At 42.2% G+C, this 24,034-nt stretch overlaps 1 protein-coding gene across 1 annotated transcript; it reads left to right on the forward strand.

The window, feature by feature from the left end:
* Positions 1-4,583: 4,583 nt before the first annotated feature.
* LOC119167178 (uncharacterized) lies at positions 4,584-19,329 on the forward strand. The gene is made up of 6 exons (XM_075865582.1): positions 4,584-4,827; positions 5,739-5,918; positions 9,671-9,787; positions 13,433-13,570; positions 13,929-14,111; positions 19,160-19,329. The coding sequence occupies exons 1-6, from the start codon at positions 4,764-4,766 to the stop codon at positions 19,192-19,194; spliced, it is 717 nt and encodes a 238-aa protein (XP_075721697.1). The 5' UTR covers positions 4,584-4,763; the 3' UTR covers positions 19,195-19,329.
* The last annotated feature ends 4,705 nt before the right edge of the window (positions 19,330-24,034 follow it).

Genomic DNA, 24,034 nt, shown 5'->3' on the forward strand with positions numbered 1-24,034 from the left:
ATCACCACAGGTCCACTAAAGAAAGAGTTGGACGAATTTTTCTGAATGTACATTAGAAATTTGGTAAGTCCCACAACTCAACAACTGTCCAATAAAGGAGAAAGCTTGATTGACATGTGTGGTTTAACATCCCAAGAGAGAGAGAGAGAGAGAGAGAGAATAGGCAGGGAGGTTAAGCAAGCTTGGCTCGGTTGGCTACCCTACACTTTGGGTGGGGGAAAAGGAGAATTATAGAACGGAAAGAGACAGAAAAGGAGAGGAGTAAGAGAGAGAAGCATAAATAGTCAGCTCGAGACTACACAGCACGGCCTCGCACAGTTCTTTCAAAAGCGGTCGTAATGTTTGGTGGTCCATAAAAAGTACAAGAGGGCTTTCGTGGCTTTGCGCGTATGGGATGCCGTCGGCACGGAAGGTCACGATATTGTATTTCAGCGGTTGCCGAGTCATTGCTGAATCGTCGGCAATGACCGCGCGGATGAAGCTCCTCGATCGGCTCATGACCAAGACCAGCGCACGCCCATACCACTCTTGAGAACGGACGCTGAAAGGCTACTGCAATCACTTGCTTGCCGTGTATCTCTCCTACAATGGAATACGCAGGGTTTCTCCAACACGCACCTGTATTCGATGGACCCAAACTTGCAACTTCGTTTGACATCCGGGCTCCCACGATGCGCTGAAACTTCACTGTGTCGCATGAGGTTGGGCGTGGCATTTACGAATTCGTAGTCTCGTCTCCTTGGAATGGCGAGCACTTCGGCATGCAACATCTGCGCCTGGGAGGAAACGCTTGAGCACATTCTATGTCATTGCCCAGCATACCAGACCGAACGACGTATTATGGAAGCCAAGCTCTGTCAGCTGGATTCACGGCCGCTTACAGAAGAGAAGGTCCTGGGACCTTTAACATCCCAAATTCACCATATGAATATCAGTGGTGCTGCAGTAGATGACTCCGGACGTTCCGACTACTAGGGGTTTTTAACGTACACTCAAATCCGAGCACAATGGCCTACAGCATTTTCGACTACATCGAAAATGCAGCCGCCGCAGCCGGTATTGGATTCCGCGTCCAGCGGGTTAAAAAAAGAAGGCCATGATCAGTCGAACATAAGGGAATGGGACAAGCAACGGCGGCTGCGGAAAACTACCAGTATCATGAGCGCTTCTGTCTCACACAACTTGGGAAAATGACACTACTCCCCGCTGGCACTGGGTGCCTTTAAAGGGGTCAAGTCATGGTCTACCAACAATGTGCGGTTTTTGGCAAAAAACGAAGGTAGAGGGTAGAATATGCTTGTACACGTGTGAAACCTCGACTGTGAAAGAACATTTCAGTTCAAAATGAGCCGTAGAAGTCTTTGGTTGTAAACTCCGCCCACCGCCGGCGCCTGACATTTTGCCGTGGTGTGCGTGACGTCACAAACCGATGGGAGCAGTGCGGTGCTCAATCTGTTGCGGCTGCGAGTGTTGCCTGCTGCGTGTTCCACATGTTGCAAGTGTTGCGAATCGGTACCGGTACCATCGCTATTTCGTCGGCACCATCATCAGCTGAAAGCGCGAGACAGACGTGCGATTTTCCGTGCGATGCGGCGTGTGGCGTCGCATGGTGCGGCGTGCTGCATGCGACGTTTCGGGACACACGAGGGCAAAGGAGCTATCAGTGGTAGGCTCCCTCCCATGCGGCGCCTCGGCATGCCGGGTCCTCGTAATGAGGATCCAAACTTGGTATCGTCGTAATTAGGCTCAAAACAAACAACATTGCACCGCCACGCTTCATTCTATAAAATAATTAATAAATTGCATTCGTGAACGGCAAGCACTTCGTAACCACGGCAACAGCTGATTATGCACGGCTCCGGCAGGTAGGCCTAGCATCGCGGGTGCCGGCCATCGCCTACGCCGTTCACACGTGAGCTCGTCATCGAGCGCTTGTTTTTGACAAAGCTATCAAGCATTGCGCTTTTATGTAATGCGTTACCATACATCATTACTTTATCGATGCCATCTATGTGATGAGCAAAGGTGGAAGCGAAGCGAACCAGCGCACGGACGCCGGTAGCTGTGTTTACCTGCGAAACGACCTTGCATCGCTGCTCACGATATCCGATCTCGCTAGCGGTTTCAAAACGGGCGCTGTCGTGCAGAAAAGGCACACTTCAAGCATCATTTTATTCAATCCGGAATAATATCACGTTACCGGGGAAATGTACTCGATGTTTGTCACACTGCCACAGGCGGCGATGTCAGCAAATCTACGCTCGCACTGCTCCATCGACTCGCCTTAAGTCTTGGACCACGGGTGATGGGAGCGGCGACAGGGAGATGGCGCCACTAGCATCGTGACGCCACTCTTATGCTCGCGCTGTGATTGGCTGCTGCCATGCGGCGGTGCGAAGCTGCGACGAAAATATCTGGCCGGTTTGATGCTAACCGCACCGGCTATGCGGCGGTGCGAAGCGATGATACGTCATGAAGCGTCACAAACGTCACCACTCTGGCAGTCGCACCATCGCACCGCACGCCGAATCGCAGAGCAAATCGCATGTCTGTCTCGCGTTTAAGATTCCTAAGATTGAGCAACAGAAGCTGTGGAGACGTCGTGTATGCTGCGTATTTTGATTTCAACACAATCGCCACCAGCTAGAGTGACCAAGAAAGCGTCGAAGATGGGGCAAACCCAGATGCCAACGACCTCGGTGTTGTGGCAGACCTTCATGACAGCCTTCCGCAATGGTAAGTAGCTTTATTTCAACCGTGCCAGGTTGACAAGGAAGCTTAACGATTAGAAACGCTGCATTTGCGAGCACTCTTTGCGCAATAGAATTGGTAAAGCGTGCAGATTCTTGTTTGCTAGAATACGTGCATGCGTGAATTAACAAGTGGTGGTTACAATGGTGTGCTTGCTGACCGTTGATTTTGTATCTTTTGGTATACGTGCGGCATGAATGTAAACATTATGTGAAGCGAACGATATGTACTCAGTGCGATGGTAGTCCGACGCTCGTTCTCTCCCCATTCTTAACGCTCTGGCACTACACAGCGCATTGTGGGCGACGCGGTCGCATTGCTTCAACTGCTACAAGTCATTCAGTTCCAGTTACACATTGCACAACGCTGAAACAACTCGATTGCAAGTGCAGCTGACCATGAGACACGATCACCCTCTATACTGAACATCATGCAGAAGCTCGTGGAGCAAGCGGTTTGTTACGTCACGGCCAGCGAGCGCACTAGGTCACTCACTCGTTTATAAAAATATTCGAATATAAATTACCGGCACGACTGAATGCACTGAAATTTCGCCAGCTTGTTTGTGAACGTACAAGGCCCCACCCACACAACACGGATTATGGTCGAAAATTGGGTGTCATGACCCTTTTAACGTGAATGCCAGTTGAAAACCCTGCTCAAATAACTATAAAATCATTCAGTACAACACAAAATGCTGTAATTCCGGTTTAAAGAATCTACCGGGGACTACGAGGCACTTGCATAGATTTGGTTCATGCGAAGTTCGAGCTGGCTTTTATAATACTAACGCCGTCCATTGCAAACCATCCTCTTTATGCCAAATTGATCACAAAGCACTAATTATCAAGATATCTGTCAAATCGACGTGGAACGCCCCTCCTGGTCTTTGTTACGATATTAGGTCATTATGCTAGCGTGATGAGCTACTGTTGTCTTTTATGTGGAGCTGTAGAAACAGCGATTGTTTTGCCAAATATGTAGTCGCTTTGTGATGCTGCACTGGCCGAGGCTTCGAAACAAGAGAATGGCGAAAACTGCAAATGAATGGAGATGAAAAGACAGTCGTAGTGTTTGGTGGCAGAGATGAAGCTGCAGAGTTCCCCAGAGCCGAGATATAAGGAAATTTTTCTGACGGCTAAGACGAAAACGCTGGCAAATCTAGCCTATAGAGGAGGACTTGCAGTTAATAATTACTATCTCTGCTATGTATACGTGGAGTCACCCTCTGTGAAACCATTATGTGGTCCACTGCACCTACGTATAAAGTCACATAATTTACTATAACGCCGCACCGCTTACCTTACATCACAATATTTGGTGAATATCCTAGCACTTGTCTACAATATTGCAGCACTTCGTTGTAATGTCTTAGCACTTTGTTGAAATTGGCTGTAACACCGGTGAGGCTAATAAATCACAAAAGCGACCTAAAAGTAACCTGAAAAGAATGTTAATAACCTAGCTAAAGCCCTGAATTGACCTAGAAGTAACCACATTTGTTCTCAGAATCGTACAGTTTTGCTGTTTCAATGCTCTCCCAACTTAGTGCTCAGTCCAAGCTTATCCATTATTTTTATGCTTTCTCAAATGCTGAACTATCGCAGCTTTTCTTTCTTTGCACCAGTACCTTACTTAGACAACACAACACATTGCAAGTTATCATTTTAACAATAAAATCTACCTCTATTTTCTCATAAATTTAAACACCAGGTACATCATCCTGGTAAGCTACTGTCTTGTGTTTGTCCGGAAGAATGACAATGCTTGCTCGAGCATTATTCTGTCGAGGTTCAGTGTAGAGTAGCAGGCAAGAGCAGGCTATCACTCAAGTCAACTTCTCTGCCTTACTGTAAAGAAACCTGTCTCTTTCTCTCTCTCTAAGTTGAGGCTTATAAACCTAGCCAAAGACGTTCGGGAGTATTACGACAAAAATTGCTCGTGGACAAAACGAAGCTAGGAATGATATACTACTCATCTAAGCGAGCCATCCTATACATCATTGGGTAGTGATGAGGATTATCTTAATACCTCTCCTTGCCTACCAGCAAGTCATTTTCTTTGTGCCAGTCGATGGTAAGTGCTAACAATATCGGTACATAATTGATCGTAAAGTTGGATTTTATTTTGTTCAGTCTTTATCATACTGCTGTTAACAATTTTGTAGCGTCACTAATTCAGATATTTAAATGTGTCAAATCAATTAGCAAGAAACACGATGCAATATAAACTCTATATTCAAAGTCTTAAAAATATTGCTATGAAATACTTATGAGTGTCCTTTCTACATTGTAGAAATTTTATGCCCACCATACAAGCAGAAACAGTATACCTTAGCAAACAATGGCAAATCTTGTCAATCAGTCATAATTCTATAGCAAATACTCTCCCTTAATTAGCAAATATTAGCAAATATGTAGTATGCCAGTAAATGTGGCCGACCTGAAAGAGGATATCTTTTCACGCATAAGACGAAAGAGTGGTTAGGAAATTTCTGCGGTTCATTTGGTACGCCTAGGACATATTTTCTTTGTAAATCCAGAATTTGATGTAGCAGACGAAGACTGCATGAAAGAAAATGCTGGTAGAGAGCTTGACAGCACTCTCGAAGGTTGCGGCGTCGAATTCGGACCGTGGCAGTGTAAACTGGATGGAAGGTCGTGTGACCTAATCAAGGTGTACATTCGAAAAGCGGCGGTGCCAAAGTTTACAGAGGGCACCAATATGGTGCCTCCTATAATCATAAAGCATTTTCTGGATGTACAGCGGCCACAAATATTATTAGTTAAATCCTCAGTGAAGTTAGCATAAAATACACACAATTGCGAGGAAACTGTTGTCACACATTCCCAGTATACACTGTTTATTAGGGGTTCTAGTGTGAATTCTATACGGGTTCAGAGCAGTATGTACTAGAATAAAAAGGCTGTGCACTATAGGTGAAGAGTGTTACAATTCAACTTTATTATAATATATCTCTGTTCCAGCAAAAGGAGGGATATCAGATTGCTACTCGATGCCTAACGAAGACGATGAATGTGAGGCTGAGGTCAATAGATGGTATTACAACAGGGACGAAAAAAAATGTGTGAATTTTATGTACGGTGAATGTGCACGGGGAAGTAATAACTTCGACAGCGACGATGCCTGTATGCAGGCTTGCAAGAGTAAGTCTCCTTTTTCATACCTTTCAGTGGCGTTGGAATTGGCGTTGGCAGCTAAGGCGCACATTTGTTAAACCAACGCACATAGAGGAAGGTTAATGAGGAAGAGATGCACATGTTCATCGGACTTCTGGTGTACGCAGGAAATATTTAGGTTCCGAGGTGTCTTGTCCGGGCCTTCATGTCCAGGTCTTCATCCACAGCGACGGACGTCACCGAACAATTTTAAAGCACTTCTAGCCTTATACGTCTTCTTTTCTTTGAAGGGGACAAACATTGAATCTCTTAAGAAGTTTCACTCCGTCTATTCTCTTCAGCAACACGTGGCCCATTCACCCTCGCTATGTGTTTCGGTCACGTTGGAACATTTCTGTGGATGAGAAAGTCGTTCTAAAGGTCAGTCTGCTGTTCAGAAATGGATCAGGGACAAAGTGACCAAAAAAAAAAAAAGGGGGGATATGAGCTACGAACTTAGGTCGAATCGAAAATTGGGAGCACTATTCATTTCGATGTATACGCGAGAAGACTGCTCACAGTGCGCAGCAGTAACCATAAATAAATGCAAAACAGCAGGGCTCCAAAGCATGCCACAAAAAAAGGAATGTTCAAGAAACAAATATGTCTTCTACGAAGCATGGGCAGCCAATCTTTGTTTCATCGCGTCGAGGAACCGTTTCGCGTGGAGACATAATATACACCAGTGGCTATCTATTATTACGTATGTAAATAACCTTTGTGCTTCCAGAGCACGTACATGAAACATTTTTATCAGGGTGTTGTGCCGAAACCTTGCATTTCACTTTTTTACATTGATTTGTGCAAAGTAGAATCAACTTCTTATTAAACTTTTTCGTGACATTTTTATTTTGATGAATATTTCATATGACAAGTTATTCCGCAGTGCGAATTTAAGGTTGTTAAAGCCCCAATACTTTTTTTTTACAATACTATCGGCTGCACTTGGGCATCCATAGATTACTGTGACACAAAATCAAATAATTTTGGGCTACTCAAAAATGACCAATCATATCGTGGTTACGAAGGCATTCTGGTATCGATCAGGCCAAGCGGCGGGATTTTTTTGAAAAGCAATACCTACTACAAATCATTAGTCTGCAATGTAAATGAAGCACTTCTTTGTGCAAATTTGGGCGTAATAAGGCACCTCATACTTTTTTCTATTTTTGTATATATAAATTTAAATAAAAGTATACTTTCGCGCGAAAACAGCTCGCACAATGTCCGCTAGTCTTAATATTTTATCTTTTGCAGGCGCATATCAAAAGCTTTGGTCTGCGCAATTAACTAAAACAAATAAAATACCATGAGTACCATATATATATTTAAAAGCCTTTTTAACAATCGTTAGGTAGCCGCTGCAAGCACTCCATGAAAGTTAGTAAAGTTGTGTTATCGTAAATGCGCACTTGGTCACTGCGTCATGACTTCTCAATAGCTAAAAGTAACTGCGAACACAACTTGCCGCGTATCATTCAAGTAGACCATCACTATACGCAACTGTAGTTCTTCATTCTTTAAAACCCAACCAGAACGTCCTCACAAAACACTTCTTTACGCCTTGTGCCTTTAATAAGTAGATTTATTAAATATTTTGGCTTGATTTACATCGTTGAGGCTCATTGCACGCCTATTGACATGATAAGGAAGTGCGCCAAATTTGCAGTATTTACACTCGAAAGCAGAGAAAAGAGAATATACAAATTATCAAACAAATCTTCATCAATTACAAGAAAATTGGTTAAACGGTCAAGCTTATCTGCGAGGATTCTGAGCCACGAAAGTAGGGGATATGCACGGATAGTAAATCTGCCCTCCAGCTAATCAAAAATGTGAGATCACTTTACAAAAGTGGTCAAATAGCATATATGTATTGCAGAAAATGTGAAATATACCTCAGCGCAGGGTCACAACATCGTATTTCAATGGATACCCAGCCATCATGAAATAAAGGCAAATCAAGAGGCTGACTGCCTCTCCAAGAAAGCATTGAACGAAGGACGGGATTGCACAATCCTCTTGTCTGGGGCGGATATTCGACATTTTATAACGCAAGAAGATAGCCATTGTTTGATGGAGAAGTGTTTTGATAGGCTTAAATCAAAGGAATCACTACTTTATGAAGTTGACCCGCACACAAAATTTTCAGTAGCGACAGACCTCTTACGACACTCACAGACAATAATCCACAGACTTCAACTGGAAGTAGCACGCACAAACAGCTTGCTGCAGAAAAATACATCTAACTTACTCCCCGGAATGTGATTGTGGTCACGCAGAAAAAAAAAATGTTCGCCATATTTTTTGGAGCACATAAAATACGTGAATAACAGAGAAAAACTAAGGAGCAAAGTAGCAAGTTAGGACATATGGTACCACATGTTAAAGAAATTACTCGGACCATGGCCTGAGATGCATGTTCAGAAAAAGGCGAACATTTTTCTGACAGTCGTCTCAGTCGAGCCCGGGCTGGATAAGCCGTCGGTGACAGACAGCCAGGGGTTGACATATATTAAATGATGTGTTGGTGCATATACTGACAGTAGAAAAGAAACGTGTGCGTGTGTACATTTTATGGCTGTGTGAACTGTTGCAAGCAAAGTGTACTGTGGCATGATATTTCAAGTGATTTCAGTGTGCTATTACGTTTTTCTGTCCATTTTTGGGTACCGTTCAACATTATTTTTTTTTCGCTGCAGAACTCATTGATATAGAATAGCCGAGGAAATACGGACCTTAACTTCTCCACAGCAAACAGTTATCAGAACAGAATAGAACAGCTGCGACTAGGTATCATTCCAGAAACATAGGGTTTGACAAAGTCGACAAGAAAGATTTGAAACAGGTGCAGTGATTACGCAAGATGTTCAGGAAAGCTAATTTTTTTAAATATTTGTAGCCTTTGCATGGTGCACCTTACTGCTAATGGCCTTTTCTCTAGTGGCACATCTAAAACTTTTTTAGCTTGTTTTGCAGCGCCAGTGACCTGACGGGCATTATCGCGCAACGGTGCTGGTCTTTTGGGAGGCACGCTTTTCAAGTGTACGGGCCACGCTCAATCCTAATTTGCTTGAAAATATCAGATGTGTTTCTGTTCTGTTATTTAAATGACCCAACGTCAAACAAACAAATATGATGGTTCACAGGCTCGCATACGTGTTTTAAGCATGTGGAATGCATGTACCACTTTACAAGTTCACCTAATGAGACGTTCTGGACATTTATGACTAAAATGATCCGTTTACAACGCTTTCAAGCATTTTGACATGTATCCACTTGGTATTGTTGCTAATTCATGTCACACAAAGTAATTCATGTCGCACAAATTTTATGATGCGTGCGAAACTTTCACTTACAGTTTCCATTTTATAGGTGATCGGTATTCTAACAATTTCGCTTTTGTCCTTAGAAAAAAAAATGCGTAGACGTAAGCTTCATGCAACAAAATGCCGTGCAATAAGTTGTTCATTTAACATAACGAAACAACAAAAAAAACATCTTGAGAAAAATATTGCTTTTTCTCTAGGCCTCATACCTTTGACCGTTTGACATGCTCAGCAATAGTTTTTGTTCACTGGGCACAGTGGGCCATGCGCATCACAATAATTAGATTGCTGATCCCTGTTTGCTATAGGTAATTAAGTGAGGCTGCAGTAAATAAGGAATGTCCGTTGAAGTCTTAGAGAAACGATGAGTATGCTAATTTTAGAGTTACTTTTGTACTCACTAATGTGCAGACGCCGGTGGTGGCCCAGTGACTCCGCAACGTCCTGTATGGCCGCCAAAGGGTCCAACAAAGGGACCCTCCAAAGGCCATCCACCCTGGAATAAAAAACCGAGGCCGCCCGGTAAAGGTTAGTTTATGTGCCACCAAGTGGCATGAATGCCATTCTAAGAGCCTATTTGATTATTCCCGTAGGATATACGAAAATATGGTAATATTTGCTGAAATTTGTATGTTCAACAAAGCTTATGGTTGCTTACGTGCATTCATCGTGTGGGGTGAAACTGTGTAGCAGTTACAAACTGAAATTCATAACATTATCCACGTGAATGGTATACTGCTGTTAATATGCGCGCACCTAACTATTCATTAGCTTCAGCATAGTGGAATGGATTATTTTTTTGTGGTTGATACTATACACTTTTTGCGAAGATTGGTATAGCTCGTGCAAAGGACGTACTTTAACTTAGTGTTGCTTGATCTGCGAGGATGTCTTGCAATTTTTTAGAACTATTTTTATGGCAGGTGTACTTAAAAAAACAAATTAGCAATAATAAGAATCTAGCATAAAAACCCACGGTTTTCCCATTTTTTAGGACGAGGATGAAATAACAGGTCATCTTGACGCCAGGGGTAGATTTATTAAAATACGAAAAACTTTCCTAGCTGAGATCTACAGAGTCACAAGCATACGCCAATATTAGCGAGATTGTGTATGACGCGGATTCTACTAGGTGAATTTATTGAAATTGCCCTCGTAAAAGCAACCTCGATTAAATTTATTAGCATAACAAACAGTGCGTTGAAATCACAGTAATTCATGCAAGACCTGACCTGCCAAGTTCTTTAACAAAAATGAATGCTCTCACCTGAAACTATTGCCTCATCTATGTTCTTCATATTTAGCAAGATAATCCAAATGCTGATTGCAATACGCCTATCGAATCACCTTACAATTTCAGCACGCACACCCACACCCTTGTTTTCATTGTGAAAGCTCGGTGGAGCTTCGCCTTCTGAACTTAGCGGTCAGTTCAATCCCGCTATCAATGAAAGTAAATATGCAGCTTCTCTGTTGATCACCTGCATGTAAAAATAAATTATCGCACATTATGTCATCACTCGTGATGAATTCAGATGACCTTCCCCTACCAGCTTTAATATTATTGCACTATAATTTATTGCTTGTGTAGCATACTCTTTATATTCATCTTTGTATACTAATATATTTTTATTTTTTTATGTTTGTCTGCTTATCGTTTTCTTCGCTATCTATCCCGCACATCACCATTTCTTGTCGTTCTCATCCCTTGGAACCGGCATACCGTACAAGGCTACACTACACTCTACTGTACCATTCCTGCATGGGTGATTGATTAAGACTCGTCGTCTGATCGTATGCACGCAAGTTCGGATTCAGCATCGCCAAAAAATATTTTCACCGATGATTTCTCTTTTTCTTTCATTCTAAATCTTCATTTCTTTCTCTTTTTCTCGTTCTTTCTCAATCTCTGTCTCGAAATTTTGCTCGTCAGGGTTATCGCAAGCTGCCTGGGATAAATCACCACATGTGTTCGGTAAGAGAAGTAGAAGATGACGATGGGACGAAGAAAGCGCGTGCAGGTACAACTTGACGCACGTGTTCGGAAAGCAAGGAACATGAGCAAGAGAATGAAAACAGCATGTGTCGTTTCATAATTGTGAGAGTATCTGTTCATAGAACACGGACTGACGCAGAGCTTAAACGTAGCCCGGTTAAAAATTCTTGCATATTCACTTCCAACCACTAAGTGCTTTACTTATTCCTTCTCAGTTTTGTTCGAATAGTTCAAGAAAGATTCAAGAGTACGTCGAGAATTCGGATCCTTCGAAAAACACAAAACGGGGTTAGCCATGAAACTTTACCGTCCCTATATCTCAAAGGCGAAGCTGTTAAACAGGACCATTATGCCTCGCAGAGATATGATTGCCATAGGTATCGCCATAGTTGACTAGCACGCGTTCTTTTCATCGTCGTCTCAATCGACTCTATCTTCTTCATCTGCTGCTTCACTCCCAGAAAACATGCGCCCATTTATCGTGTGGCAGAAGTAATAATTATAATCGGTGAGCGAACACATACTGAAATGAAAGAAAAATAATTAAAAAGAAAGACAGAAAGAGAAATGAGAACAGAGAAAGAAAAAAAAACTAATGTTGGGAGGTCTTATTAGCGAGTATTGAACCCACGTATCACAATTCGCAGTCAATTGTCCAACCACTCGGCTATCTCGGAAACCTAGCAGAAGCAAAGCATTACAATCGCCTTGTATAATGTAGAAGTAGGTACGAAGGAAAAGTAAGGCGAGGAATGAAGAAGACAGAAAGAGCGTGAGAAAAAAAAGTACTGCAGAGAAAGAGTACAGAGAAAAAGAGATAGAAAAAGAAAGGAAGAGGCAAGGAGGGTGAAAATCAAGCCAAAACAAGCTACGTGCGCACAAGCTCGGTTGTAATCCGCTTTGAGCTCTGCTATAGGCCAGCCTTAGTGCGGGGTGCGCTATTTTTTTCACTGATTTATTCACACATAAATTGTTGCATTACCTTTACAGAAAATACTTAACGACTATAATTTATATCGCTTTAATATATTTCTGTTATTCATTTGTAACAAATGTTACGTCATTTGTTGAGAGAACCCTCAACGCATTCAAGCTTGTGAGAAACTTGAACCAGGCCTAACAATGTTTGAATGAACTAGGCAATCAATTTAGGCTATATATCTTGTTTATTCTGAATGCCTTTTTTTTCTGGGACAAAACTCGTTATGTTAGGTGAGCTATCACTATCGCAGAAGTCATCAATCATTGCAATAAACGTTATTCTACCCCTATTGCCCTTGTATACGTATAGGTACTTGTCTGCTTTTTTTGTCACCTGAGTCCGGTATGTTTGGATTGCTTGCCTTTTCGTTTGAAAAAGTTATGTTGAAAGAGCTGAGTAGCAAGAGCACCTTTTTTAGCAATGCTGAACAAAACGACAAACTGAATGATGTGCCATTTCTGACAGCTTTCATAGCACATAATACATTAAGACGTTCATTCTAGCCTCAAGAGGGTGTGTGAGGTAACAATCAACTTCTGGCCAGGTGCAATATGACTCTCAATTCTACTGCAGATCGGTCACTTTGAAGAGCGTGAAACAAGCGCAGATAATGAGGCACAGAATACTTCATGCTAGATGCTTTCACTTTTTCGCCTCTAAACATTGCGTGCCGTATTCTAAGATACAACTGAACAAATGAAACGTGCTTTGGAGCCTATAAATAGTCATTCCTTTAGAAAAAATATCGCAAGGCCAACAGCAGTGCTAGTGGCGTGGGGACAATTTCGCACTAGAACTGAATGAACGAGAGCGTACTCTTTAAACAAACGCAGGAGAAACTAGTTTTCTTCATTTAGATAAATATTTTATCATAGCGTCTTTACGGACATGCTGAAGATGAATATTTATGAGTACTGCATTAGAAACCAATACGGTGGTTTTTAATGACAAAAAAAAACTGTACTATTTCTAACAACCTTTGAAAACAACACAGTGCTATAGCGATTTGCTAGCAATTTACGGCAGGTGGTCGGTTAACAAAAAAAGCTGCTATATAAAAAATACCTTCAAGAAAAGTCGCAGCTACCTCTCGGAGGACCAGTACATTCTCGCCTGCTGAAGTGATACAGACTAAGTTTTTCGTACATAGCAGTCAAACAAAAACAATATTGCGTGTTTTTTAACAAAATTGCAGGCCCACAAGACGAAAATGAGACGGGATCTGGTGGCTGGCCAACGAAGGGACAAGTGTCAGGGGGATGGAAACCACAGAAACGTCCGCAGAGACCCCACTGGCCACCACGAAGACCACCGAAAAAATGGCCTGCGCCACGTATGTATCACTGTGCCGTTTCTGTGGTTGAATAACTGAGTTAAAGTCATTTAGACTAGATGTCTCCACGTACACTACGAGCACGGGCTTCGATGTGTGGGTGTTATTATGCAAGTTCTCGGCCAACCTGAAAACAAAACTATTTTTGTAAACCTCCTTTATTATGATGACTGTATTGGCTGAGACACTCTACTGAAAAAATAAAAACTAATTATTTACTTACAGGTGTGCAGTGAATATGCGCAAAGCACAAACGGAATTGACGTATTTACACGTTGCTACCTAATGTAAATCGAATAAAATATTTTCGGCGACATTTGTCAACACAGAAGCACATAAAGATTTCTTTTCATTTCAGCTTCGAAAAAACCTGGTCATGGACACTGCGGTGCAAGGATGAGAAAGAATAAAGGATGCGATTACGAGGGCATGTGGTTTAACAATGCACCTTTTGTGACTTGCAGTCGTGTGCGAAAAGGGGGCTGCCCAACAGTTGGCGCGTTCTTCGCATCGTGCGAAGAATGCATGGGGGCATGTTATCGTAAGTATAGCACGAATACTTTTTGTGCACCTGGCTGGCAGTGTGTTTTAGCAGATGAAATATGTGTTTACTGCAACAACTCCTTAACAATCTAAACCATGCGCGTCTACTTCACTTCAATGTTGACCACCTTCCTAAAGGAGCAGAGCTGTGGTTACACGTAGAGGTCAAGTTCTTATTGAAACTGTGATTTTGATGAAACAGGATGAATAGGCATTGAGGGTCTGAGACTGCAGTTTTGTATCAAGAAAGCCCAATTTTTCACGTCGTTCTCATTGAGCCTGTTAGGCATAGGATTCTGTACTTGCATGACAATGTACACCTGCATTTTTTATCTCAAACGGTTTCTGCGATTGACACTACGAAAGTATTCCTACCTGCTATAAGTTATTTTATTTATATACAGCACTTTTTTGAGCCACCTTAAATCTAGGGACATAACAAGTCACCTTCATTAAATTGATAACAGGAATAAAGGGAATGCTGTGGCTTTAATCCTTGACGGAAGAATAAATAAACAGGCTAGTGGCCTCCTCCATCCCAATATTGCTTTTCAATGTACTGCAATTGCTTTTTCCGCAAACCTATACAATTTTTATAATTATACCTTGGTCTCTTTATTAAGCTATAAAGATCACTTGTCCGTGCATTATTATTGCTTTTCCCTCCGACAACAACATGTCGTATTTATTTATTGCTTGGTAAGATTCAGTAGAAACCAGGAAGTTACGTAGCACGTATTGAGGGTCGCTTAAGCAGCTTGTATAGAATCCCCATGCATTTTGGACTAAATAAGGTCAGCCGTACGCTAACATACAACCCAATGCACGCACACTAGCTCCGTAGTGACATGGTTTGCAAATACTAGGCCAATGCACGTTCGTGTGATAGTGGCAGGGTGTCTTTGCCCCGTCTCATAGAAGCACGTGAACATAAACCTTCCCATGATGCCGTCAATGAAGATCGCTTCCGTGAATACTCCGCCTACCTTTGCTTGGCACGCCTTTTTTCCAGATTTTTTTTTTGTGGACCAGAGCTGAGTACTGCATTTTTGCGAATTTCCGTGGCTCAGACCCGCTGGAACCTACGAACCTACGTGATGCTCGATATTAAACAGCTGAGCTGTTAATATAACCCCTTCAGGCGCGAATTAAATCTGGCAACGTGAAATTTTTTTTGTTCATAATTTCATTACTTAAGCCTTTTAAAGTAAGAAACTCAAAACAAATGCAAAATATGTTTATTGGTTCAATTTTTGCTCAGCGTCCACATTTGTGGACATTGCGCCTCAAAGCAGTAGTATTAGTGAAAGGCGACAAAGAAGAAAACACGCTTTCCATTTAAATTAAAAATAACTTCTTTCAAAGTAATGTTGGGAGAAGTTACCAGAAAAAGTCTATTTAGTGTGAAAGAGGTAGAAGCAGTCATTCTGCGATGTCAGGCAAAGAAAAATGTCACACTTCCTGCAGCGGACGCGGCTCTTGGATGAGCATCCATCCCTCCTGCAGCGTTGTGCGTTGGGTATGTTCATTTGCCGTGGCCAGTGCTGGATGCCGTTATAGCGAAGAGTGCTCACTGGCAGGGGTAACGCATTGGGTGCCTTTCTTTTCATCACCTGGGGGTTCTCACAGCTTGGTCGCCCACGCTTTTTCTGGGGCTTGTTGACGCTCAGCTGATGATGATGATGATCCTTGATAGTCTGGCGCACACCCACAAAGGGGGATCGGCCAAGAACCGGGCGGCATGATATTAACTAAAAGGCTAATGGTTTTTCAAACAGAACGTAATTTTGTGTTCTCTTCATTCTCTTCCTCCTTTTCGTCGTCCGAAATGTATCCATCGGAAACATCTCCATTGGCTATTTTTTAAGGACGTCTTATGCTGTTTCACCGTCGACTTTTTGTCGTCTCGATGCATGATCTTGAACTCCTGGTGACAAAAATTATTAACGTAAACATCATTTGATGCTGCCGGAAGTGAAACACAGAGAAATAGCAGCCTTTCAACAAAGGAGGCACTGAAGCGCAGTGTCCACGTTCGTGGACGCGAAATTTAGCTGAACCTTTCTGTCATTAGAAATGATTTCCTATTGCCAAAATATTGTTAAAAGGCATGCAGGATATCTTAGTTATTACTGACAAATGCAAAATTTCACGCCAGCTAAAAAGGTACGAAGTAAACGATAAAAACATCAGAGCCACTTACGTGTCCCGCCATAGAAAGTGGAGGCGTCCATTTTGACTTTTGTTTACGATGTTATTTTGAACCAGGTGCAAGAGATGGCGCCACGCGTCCTTGCAGCAAAATGCAGAGGTTGTGGGAGCCTTGTTTGCGCGCGAGATTCAAGACCCATTTTCGAAACACCAAGGTGTGAACTTGGCGTCCACAAATGTGGACGTTGCGCCTGAAGGGGATAAAGCAGTTATTACTATGCTGAGCGTATGTTCGAGCTGCTCGTGCGCTGCACCTTGATAAGTGTGTTAATTCACAAGCTTGCTGTTTATCTAGAAAGTTAGGTCAGTTAATTTGCTAGTTTGCGAATTGGGTTGGTCTCGGGATAGTTTTAAGAACTTGAGACAGCAAACCTGTTAAAAGAACTGATTCCGGCACTGCATAGTTCTCAGTCATGTGCCACAGAAATTGGGTGGGTCTCACTACTTACCTTCTATACAAATACGAAAAGTTAGGAGTTCTCTTGAATTAGCCTAGAGGGTGTACCTAAGAAATTGGGCATGCTCCATCCAGTACTCACCTTTGAACTGAGCAATGCGACATTGTCAGCACATCTCAGTAGGAGCAGGCCAAGTGCAAAGCGAGAAGGAAAGCGTAGCATAAACAAAGTATAGGTGACAGAGAGGCCTATGTAGCCGACGCCAATGGGGTCCCGTATTAGGGATCTCCATCTACTAGTTCTAGGTGACGTCCTTCAATGAGGCAGTCGCAGCATAGTTACATAGTTTTTTTTATTTTTTAAAGACGATAGTCATTCTTGGGGACCTTCGACAAAAAAATTTTAGTCTGTCTGTCTGTCTGTCTGTCCGTCCGTCCGTCCATCCGTCCGTCCGTCTTTCTGTCTGTACACTTGTCTGTTTGTCTGCCCTAACGATACCTTAAACGGCACCAAACAGCATACCGCATCCGCAGCGCCCACCAATATTGCTCAAGGTTTAGCGTTCATAGTTTTGCGATTGTCATTTAAAAAGCAATTATTGTGCATATCTGGGGCACCACAACAACGCTTCGAGCACACACAAGTAACTAAGGAATGTAGCGTTTAATCGCTCTGCGCTGACAGTGCAACGCGATGCTCAAAAAGGTGTTTCCAACGCTTTGCTACGACGTCATGGTGGTGGCACCTTCCCGACGCTTTGCGTTCTACACTTTATCACCTCCGAGACTGGCACGCATCTTTCTCCGCGGGCTGCACGCCTTCGTTTTCGAAGATAACTGCCATATGGCAATTCTGTCTAATGTTCCTAGATGCGTTCGTTCGCCTCCGCTACACGCTCGAGGCACTCTAACACAGCGCTGCAAAATACCATTCACCGATTTTCTAGCACATAACGCCGAATAAATGTTTTGTTCACTCTCTCCAGACGCAAGACTACCGTCTTTCTACAACAATTGGGGTGTAACATGAAGATTTTGAACCAATTTTTTTATTCAATGTTCTTACCACCACTACCAACTACTGCAGACACAATGGTGAAAGTGGGAAGGAGAGGAGGTTACAGAGGAGGTGGAAATAGAGAGTAAGGTATTGTTGAGCAGAGAGTCGTCCAGGCAAGCAAGGGGAGTAAAAAGGGGAGAGGAGTAGTAATCGAGATGGTCGAGTGGAGAGGACAGCCACCTAAGGTAATAGAGTGGAGCCAGGCGAGGGTGAGCTCTTCAATAGATGCACAGAGAACAGGTGGCATGGTGTCGATGATAACGTCTGTTCTCTTCGGTAGATGGCGCGAACACTCCACGGCATTCTTTTTTTTTTCGCTAACTACATTCTCAAAATCACGCGACGGCAAACACGTCATTCAAGTTCCCAAAGAAGAAGCCGAGTGATTTGGAGTACTTGGTGAAGCTGCTCAAGAACATGCTAAGAAATGGACAGCCAAACAATAGATAAGCAATAGCAATAGCGAACCAGTAGGCCAGCGGAAGTTAATATTCTGGAATTGAAGTCGTAACTAAACTTTGAACTCTGCCATACAATGCTCTTCAATGCTAACCTTCATATTGCTTCGCACAATATCTCTGAAGCACACATCCACCAGCTGCAAGCATTTCTACACCCCCGAACGCCACTATGTTTTTGGTATTTATTACGTTGATCTAAATTCACGCACAATTTGTCGAAACTTTGTTGAGAGTATGTGGCGGCTACTGATACGCAATAATGCTACCTTTCTAACAAAGGTACAAAATTCACTGATGGTATTATTGTACTACTTACATGTGTATTAGTTACCTTCCTTTTATTTGTTAAGAAACTAACTAAACATATCTTCCTAATTTTTCAGATATATTTAAATAAATTATTGAAGCAAAAGGTCTACAGGCCTGCTACTTACCAAGAAAAAAGAACAGTAAATTTGAGAGAAAAAAAAAGCAGACCTGAATTTCTACCCTGCCATGTTCCATATTTTAGGCGACAAATATGAAATTGCATTTATTATTACGTCCATTCGTGCTAAATACTCGCTGTTGCTTTTTGAACTGCAAATATTCAAGTGAATTTTCGTCAACGGGATTTTTATATAAAATATAATTTATCAATATCTAAAAAAATCATGTAGTTGGCACCGATATCACCAGAGAACATGATAGTTTAGGCACTAATTGAGTATAAAAGTGATTCATTTTCATTAGACAAGCTGAAGAATATAGTTTTTACTTGTTAATTTCAAGCTTACACGAGACAGGTATTTTGCGACAAATCCTGATTTGGTTTGTAAGAAAGTGTTTTTTATTTGTATATCAACATCACGTTTCATAGATTAGAAGCATAAGACTGAAACTGTTTCTTTCTTTTTGCTTTTGCACCCGAATCCTAGGTCACCGTATCAAGCAGTGCCAATACATGACCTGAATAGGTGCATCAAGACATCTGCAACAAGAATGCGATATCTTCCACGCTGGTTCATCCACTATGTAAAAATATCAACAAAGAAAAAAAAACTTTGCAATAAAGCATGCGTGAATTTGTTTATATTACCAAAATCAATCATTATGCGAAATTTTATTGTTAGCGTTGTCTAATGAAGATGTTATCCGAAAGAAATGTTACGCAAATAGAGTAATAAAAAATGCAGCGTTTTTTTGTAGTTTTTAAAAAACAAACCGGCTTATTTCACATTGCTTGGGTGACATGGAGGGGCAGGTGATTGTTTTTTTCGACTTTCTACCGACCATCGACTACATTTTTATCCTATGGTATGAATGAAATAGGAGTTTTAACGTGGTTTATCTATAAGTGAGTAAGTAATTGTATTCATGCAAGACGTTTATTCAGTGGGTTTCCTACTCCACGAATTTTCTTCTGCCTGAATCATGCAGAGGCACGTAACTCATTTTGACAGCAGACTTTGCAGATTTGCAGCAACGGCTAATCATAATCGTATACATAAGTCCTACTGGACACGACAGTGCATATATGTGCATTTTGTGCGCAGCCCAATTTACATTATATGGGACAGATCTCGGGGTATGTAATGTTACTCACCGATACGATACGAATAACTTCGCCTACTCGTAATGATTCATTTTGTGCTATGCATAATTTTTTTTCTGTTTTTCTTTGCTATTTTCATTCAACTGATGCATTTTGTGACAAAATACGCAAGCGATGTCTTGATAGACACCACCATAAAATGTCTTGGTGTAAATAAGAACCTTACAGTATACCGTGTTCATTCGTCTAAAACGACTCGAGGGTGAAAGTAATTTTGGTTCTTCTGTCAGTTGATGCATTGATATTCCCCTGTTTCGTACCAAAACTCTCCGCAGGTAACATGGTTTCTCACGGCTTCTACGATCGAACACAGTGCAAGCTTTTCGCTTTAATGGGTTACCTGTTTTCGCACTGGCTCCATCATCAGCACATCTTAGATGCAGCGACGATATAATTTTACACTTTTTTCTTTTGCTGCTGTTTTTCTTCACCCTTGTTTCGGCAGTATAAAAGAACAATACTTTCTTGTTTGTGATTATCCAAGCTAATTTTAACCGGTTGACAGTTCGCGTGTATATAATTATATCTATTTGTCACCAAGAAGAACGTATTGCAATAATAAAGCTACAACAACGAAAAGCTTTGGTTGTACTACGTATGTATGCATTGCCGCTGTTTCCTGGTTGCGGCTTCCTGGCCTCGTTACCCTGTATGCTAACAGGTTTCCTGCTAGCGTGTCCTTCTACATTGTAATGTGCGCTTGTTATAAATAAAAGTTCACTTGACTGACTGGGATTAACGTGACGGGAATGTTGTAGCAACGCCGAACATACTTTAGATCTATTACGTTGTTAGGATGCCATCAAGCGAAATGTCAGAGTATCGTAAGAGCTTCGAAGAATATACTATATATTCATGGTTCCGTTTTGAATCCCAATATAGTAGTTCGACATATAAGCGTCATGTGCAAAATATGTTTGCGTTCTTTCTCACACATGTCATGTTATTTGTTCAAGCAAGAATTGCCTTAGTATTCTGCCACTGTGGAATTAAAGACAATGTTGGTAGAAGACACAGCAAGAAATTACATTTGTTAGACAGGCTAACAATGGAAATGAGGCAATGAAACATGTTGAATTAAGTATGATTATTAGTAGAAACGATGCCGGTTAGGAATACACAGCCCCTGCTTAAAAGGCAAAAAGCGCGATTTTTCAACCATACATATTATGTATGCGTATTATGCGCATGTATCTTTTCACTGGCTCAAGCAACGGGGCGATACGTCTGAGGAGGGGGATAATGCCACGACAGGTTGGCCACGTTCAAGTAGCTCGCCGCAATAATCGTGGCAAGAGCACCAGAATGCGCCCCGCGTTCGTGTGCTCGGGCTAAGAAGAAAAGGAGGATAGTTTAATCTGTGCCACTCGACTACTCGGACTCGATGACCATAGCCATTAGACTGGTGGGCACAAGTTCACCCTAATAAAGAAGATTGTTTTTTTAGCCTGTCTGCCTCAGCATCGCTACGATATGATGCACTTCGTGCATGGCAGAATGACATGCAGCGCAGTGAATACCAGCGTTGTGCGTATTTGCTCTTCCTGACCACCCTTCTGTTCATAAGCAGGGAGTTCACAGAGTCAAGCAATCTTGGACACTTCTTACGTACCAATAAACCAAAACAGCATTGTCCCTGTTGAAAAATGTGTTTTTCTATATATCGTGGGCAGTCTTCTGCACCTAAGAAAGAACACGGGGTCTAGTTCTCAGCCAATCTCAAACTGAAGCCACTTTTCAACTTTCGGAGCCAAGATTTGGGCACACCGGCTGAGGCCACAGAAGGAAAGCCAACTGCGACGAGTCGGAAAATTTTTAACAGCAAGCTGTCGTGCATAGTGCGCTCACATGCATTCTTTAACACAGAGTTGAGGTACAGTGTCGCGACTCCTTCTCTTGACGTTCCTGACTGAAGCTACTCACAATGCAGTAGGTCCTGACTCGCACGGTAGCTACCTATTCAGCACAAATTTATACAGTTTATTTTCTAGCTGACGTCTAAAAGTGCAAATGCTTGTTTTGAGACAGCGTAAGCACACAATCAGGTGTGTCAGCGAGCGTCCCAGTGGTAGCACACAGGGCATGCACAAGCCATAAGTAAACATGTGATTTAAAAGGGTGGAAACTGAGCTCTTTGGCATGAGTTCGTGAGCACAAGAACAATCTTAACGACAAAGCCGGATGCAATCTGGCAATCAACTGTACCGAGTGTTGATACTTCCCGAGTTTTCAACAGACGCGCATCTTACGTGGATACTATATTTACCGCACCCGGGAGATCTTCGTGATTGAACTCTGCAGTTTCATATACTAGTCGAGACGCATGCGCAGGGCCTGTATGACAAACATGTGACTAGAGCGCTTATACCAAACTGTTCCAAGTATGGAACGTAAGAAGGCTGTCGTTACTTGCCACTGTGTCTTTTATGGCGTACTGAGTACCCTTAATGTGTATTCGTATTAGAGGCCCCATGATAGTTTACAGCAGTCTTTCGAAATGCCACTTTTACAGCTTTAGTTGCCGACTGTGCCCCCCTTCCCGCGCAGGCCTGACGTGCTTACTCCAACAATGTATTGATCGAGGATTCTACCAATTATTCAATACCAATTAGCAGAATCCCTCAAATCTTGACACGGAATATGAAAACAACTTTTGTCGTACGGTTACGTTGCAAACATTTAGAGAACACATGGGATGCTTCAAAAAAACAGTTCCTTAAAGCCATCGAATGTGCTTAGCTCGCGAACATACTCTTTAAAGAAATGAAAACAATGCGGAGTGAAAACAGTCTTGCGTGGACCACGTACCACATGTATTTCATCTTTGCTCCATCAGGCCCAGTGGTTGTCACAACTAGAATTGCCAATTTAATATGTGACTAAGTAGCCGTCTGGAAAAAAAAAAGGTGTTGTTTTTCAAAAACTTCTATTTAGCATCTGCTAAACATACTCTACTAACCTAATGCACACATTGTATGGGGGCAACTTGCGAAGGAAAAAAATAATTACATGAACGGTCGAGTTATTGCCCCATTTATCTGAAGGGGCTACTTTCACAACGGAGTACTTTTGGTCCGTGTCGCAAACTTGAATTTGGTTCATTGGGCAATACAATAGCTGAAGTAAATAATTTTCAATTAATACTAGAAATAAAAGTAGCCAAAATAATGATCATTGCATCATTTTGGTATATAATTGCTTTTCATAGAGAGGATTGAGAAGTGTTATTTTATAGTGAAATTGTCCTAGCTCGCCGTAGTCTGTGGGGTATTGTGAAAAGCCGCCGCAATATTAGAAGCCTTCCTCGTGTGTACAGAATGTGTCAGCGTTAACTCTTTAAATCCTGACGCCATCAACTGGCGACTCCACGCAAAAATTGTCCTAGCGCATCAACCCCCCCTCCATAAAAAAAGAAATTGACAAATGTTGGAAAATTTTTAAATGAGTCGCACTGCAATGGGTACCATTATTGGGCCATTCTCTTAAAGCTTGTAGTCGCAACAAAGTAAATTGGTGGTGGCCTAATTCAGGTATGCATGGTTGTGTGTAGCAAGATGTTCAGTTCTTCATATTGTTTTTTGTTGTGTATACAGCGATGCTTCTTGAGGCGTGCGGCTCGTTTTTCCTCCGTCTCCTCACCTCCCTGCAGCCTGCTGTTGGTCTTAACGAGACTGCGCTAAAGAGCTCGTTTAGCAGAAATTGCGGCGTTGGTGCTGGCGTCACAGGTTGCGAGTGAAAAATCATGTTGTGCGTGACTGAGAAATCTAGGAATACGCGCATAAGTAACAAATGTTTTAGGGTCCGAATGAGGATCTAACTCCTGTCATTTGCGTGGCAAGCAGGTGCCACACAGTCAATGCCTCTGCTTTTATATACTCTTAAAAGCACTTCGTCAGTTGGACATGCAGTAAAAATAACGTTCGTGCTTTTCGACCCCTCGCATCTTCCAAACGGGCTTCGCAATGCAACATGCAAATTGCTGTAGTATTGAGTGCTACAAGCATACTTTTCCATCGGGCGCCAAAACATGTGATGATCATAGTGACGTCCTGGTTTAAAGTCGGCCATTCATTACAAAGGTACATACGTTACTGTGTGTATTTCCTCAAGACCACGCAGTGTATGCATAGCAACATCGCGAAAACTTCACGCGCATAATCATGCATGCTTTAAAGCATACCACCCATGAACAGAATGC

The sequence above is a fragment of the Rhipicephalus microplus genome, chromosome 6 (genome assembly GCF_043290135.1).
Source record: "Rhipicephalus microplus isolate Deutch F79 chromosome 6, USDA_Rmic, whole genome shotgun sequence".
NCBI classification, from domain to species: domain Eukaryota; kingdom Metazoa; phylum Arthropoda; class Arachnida; order Ixodida; family Ixodidae; genus Rhipicephalus; species Rhipicephalus microplus.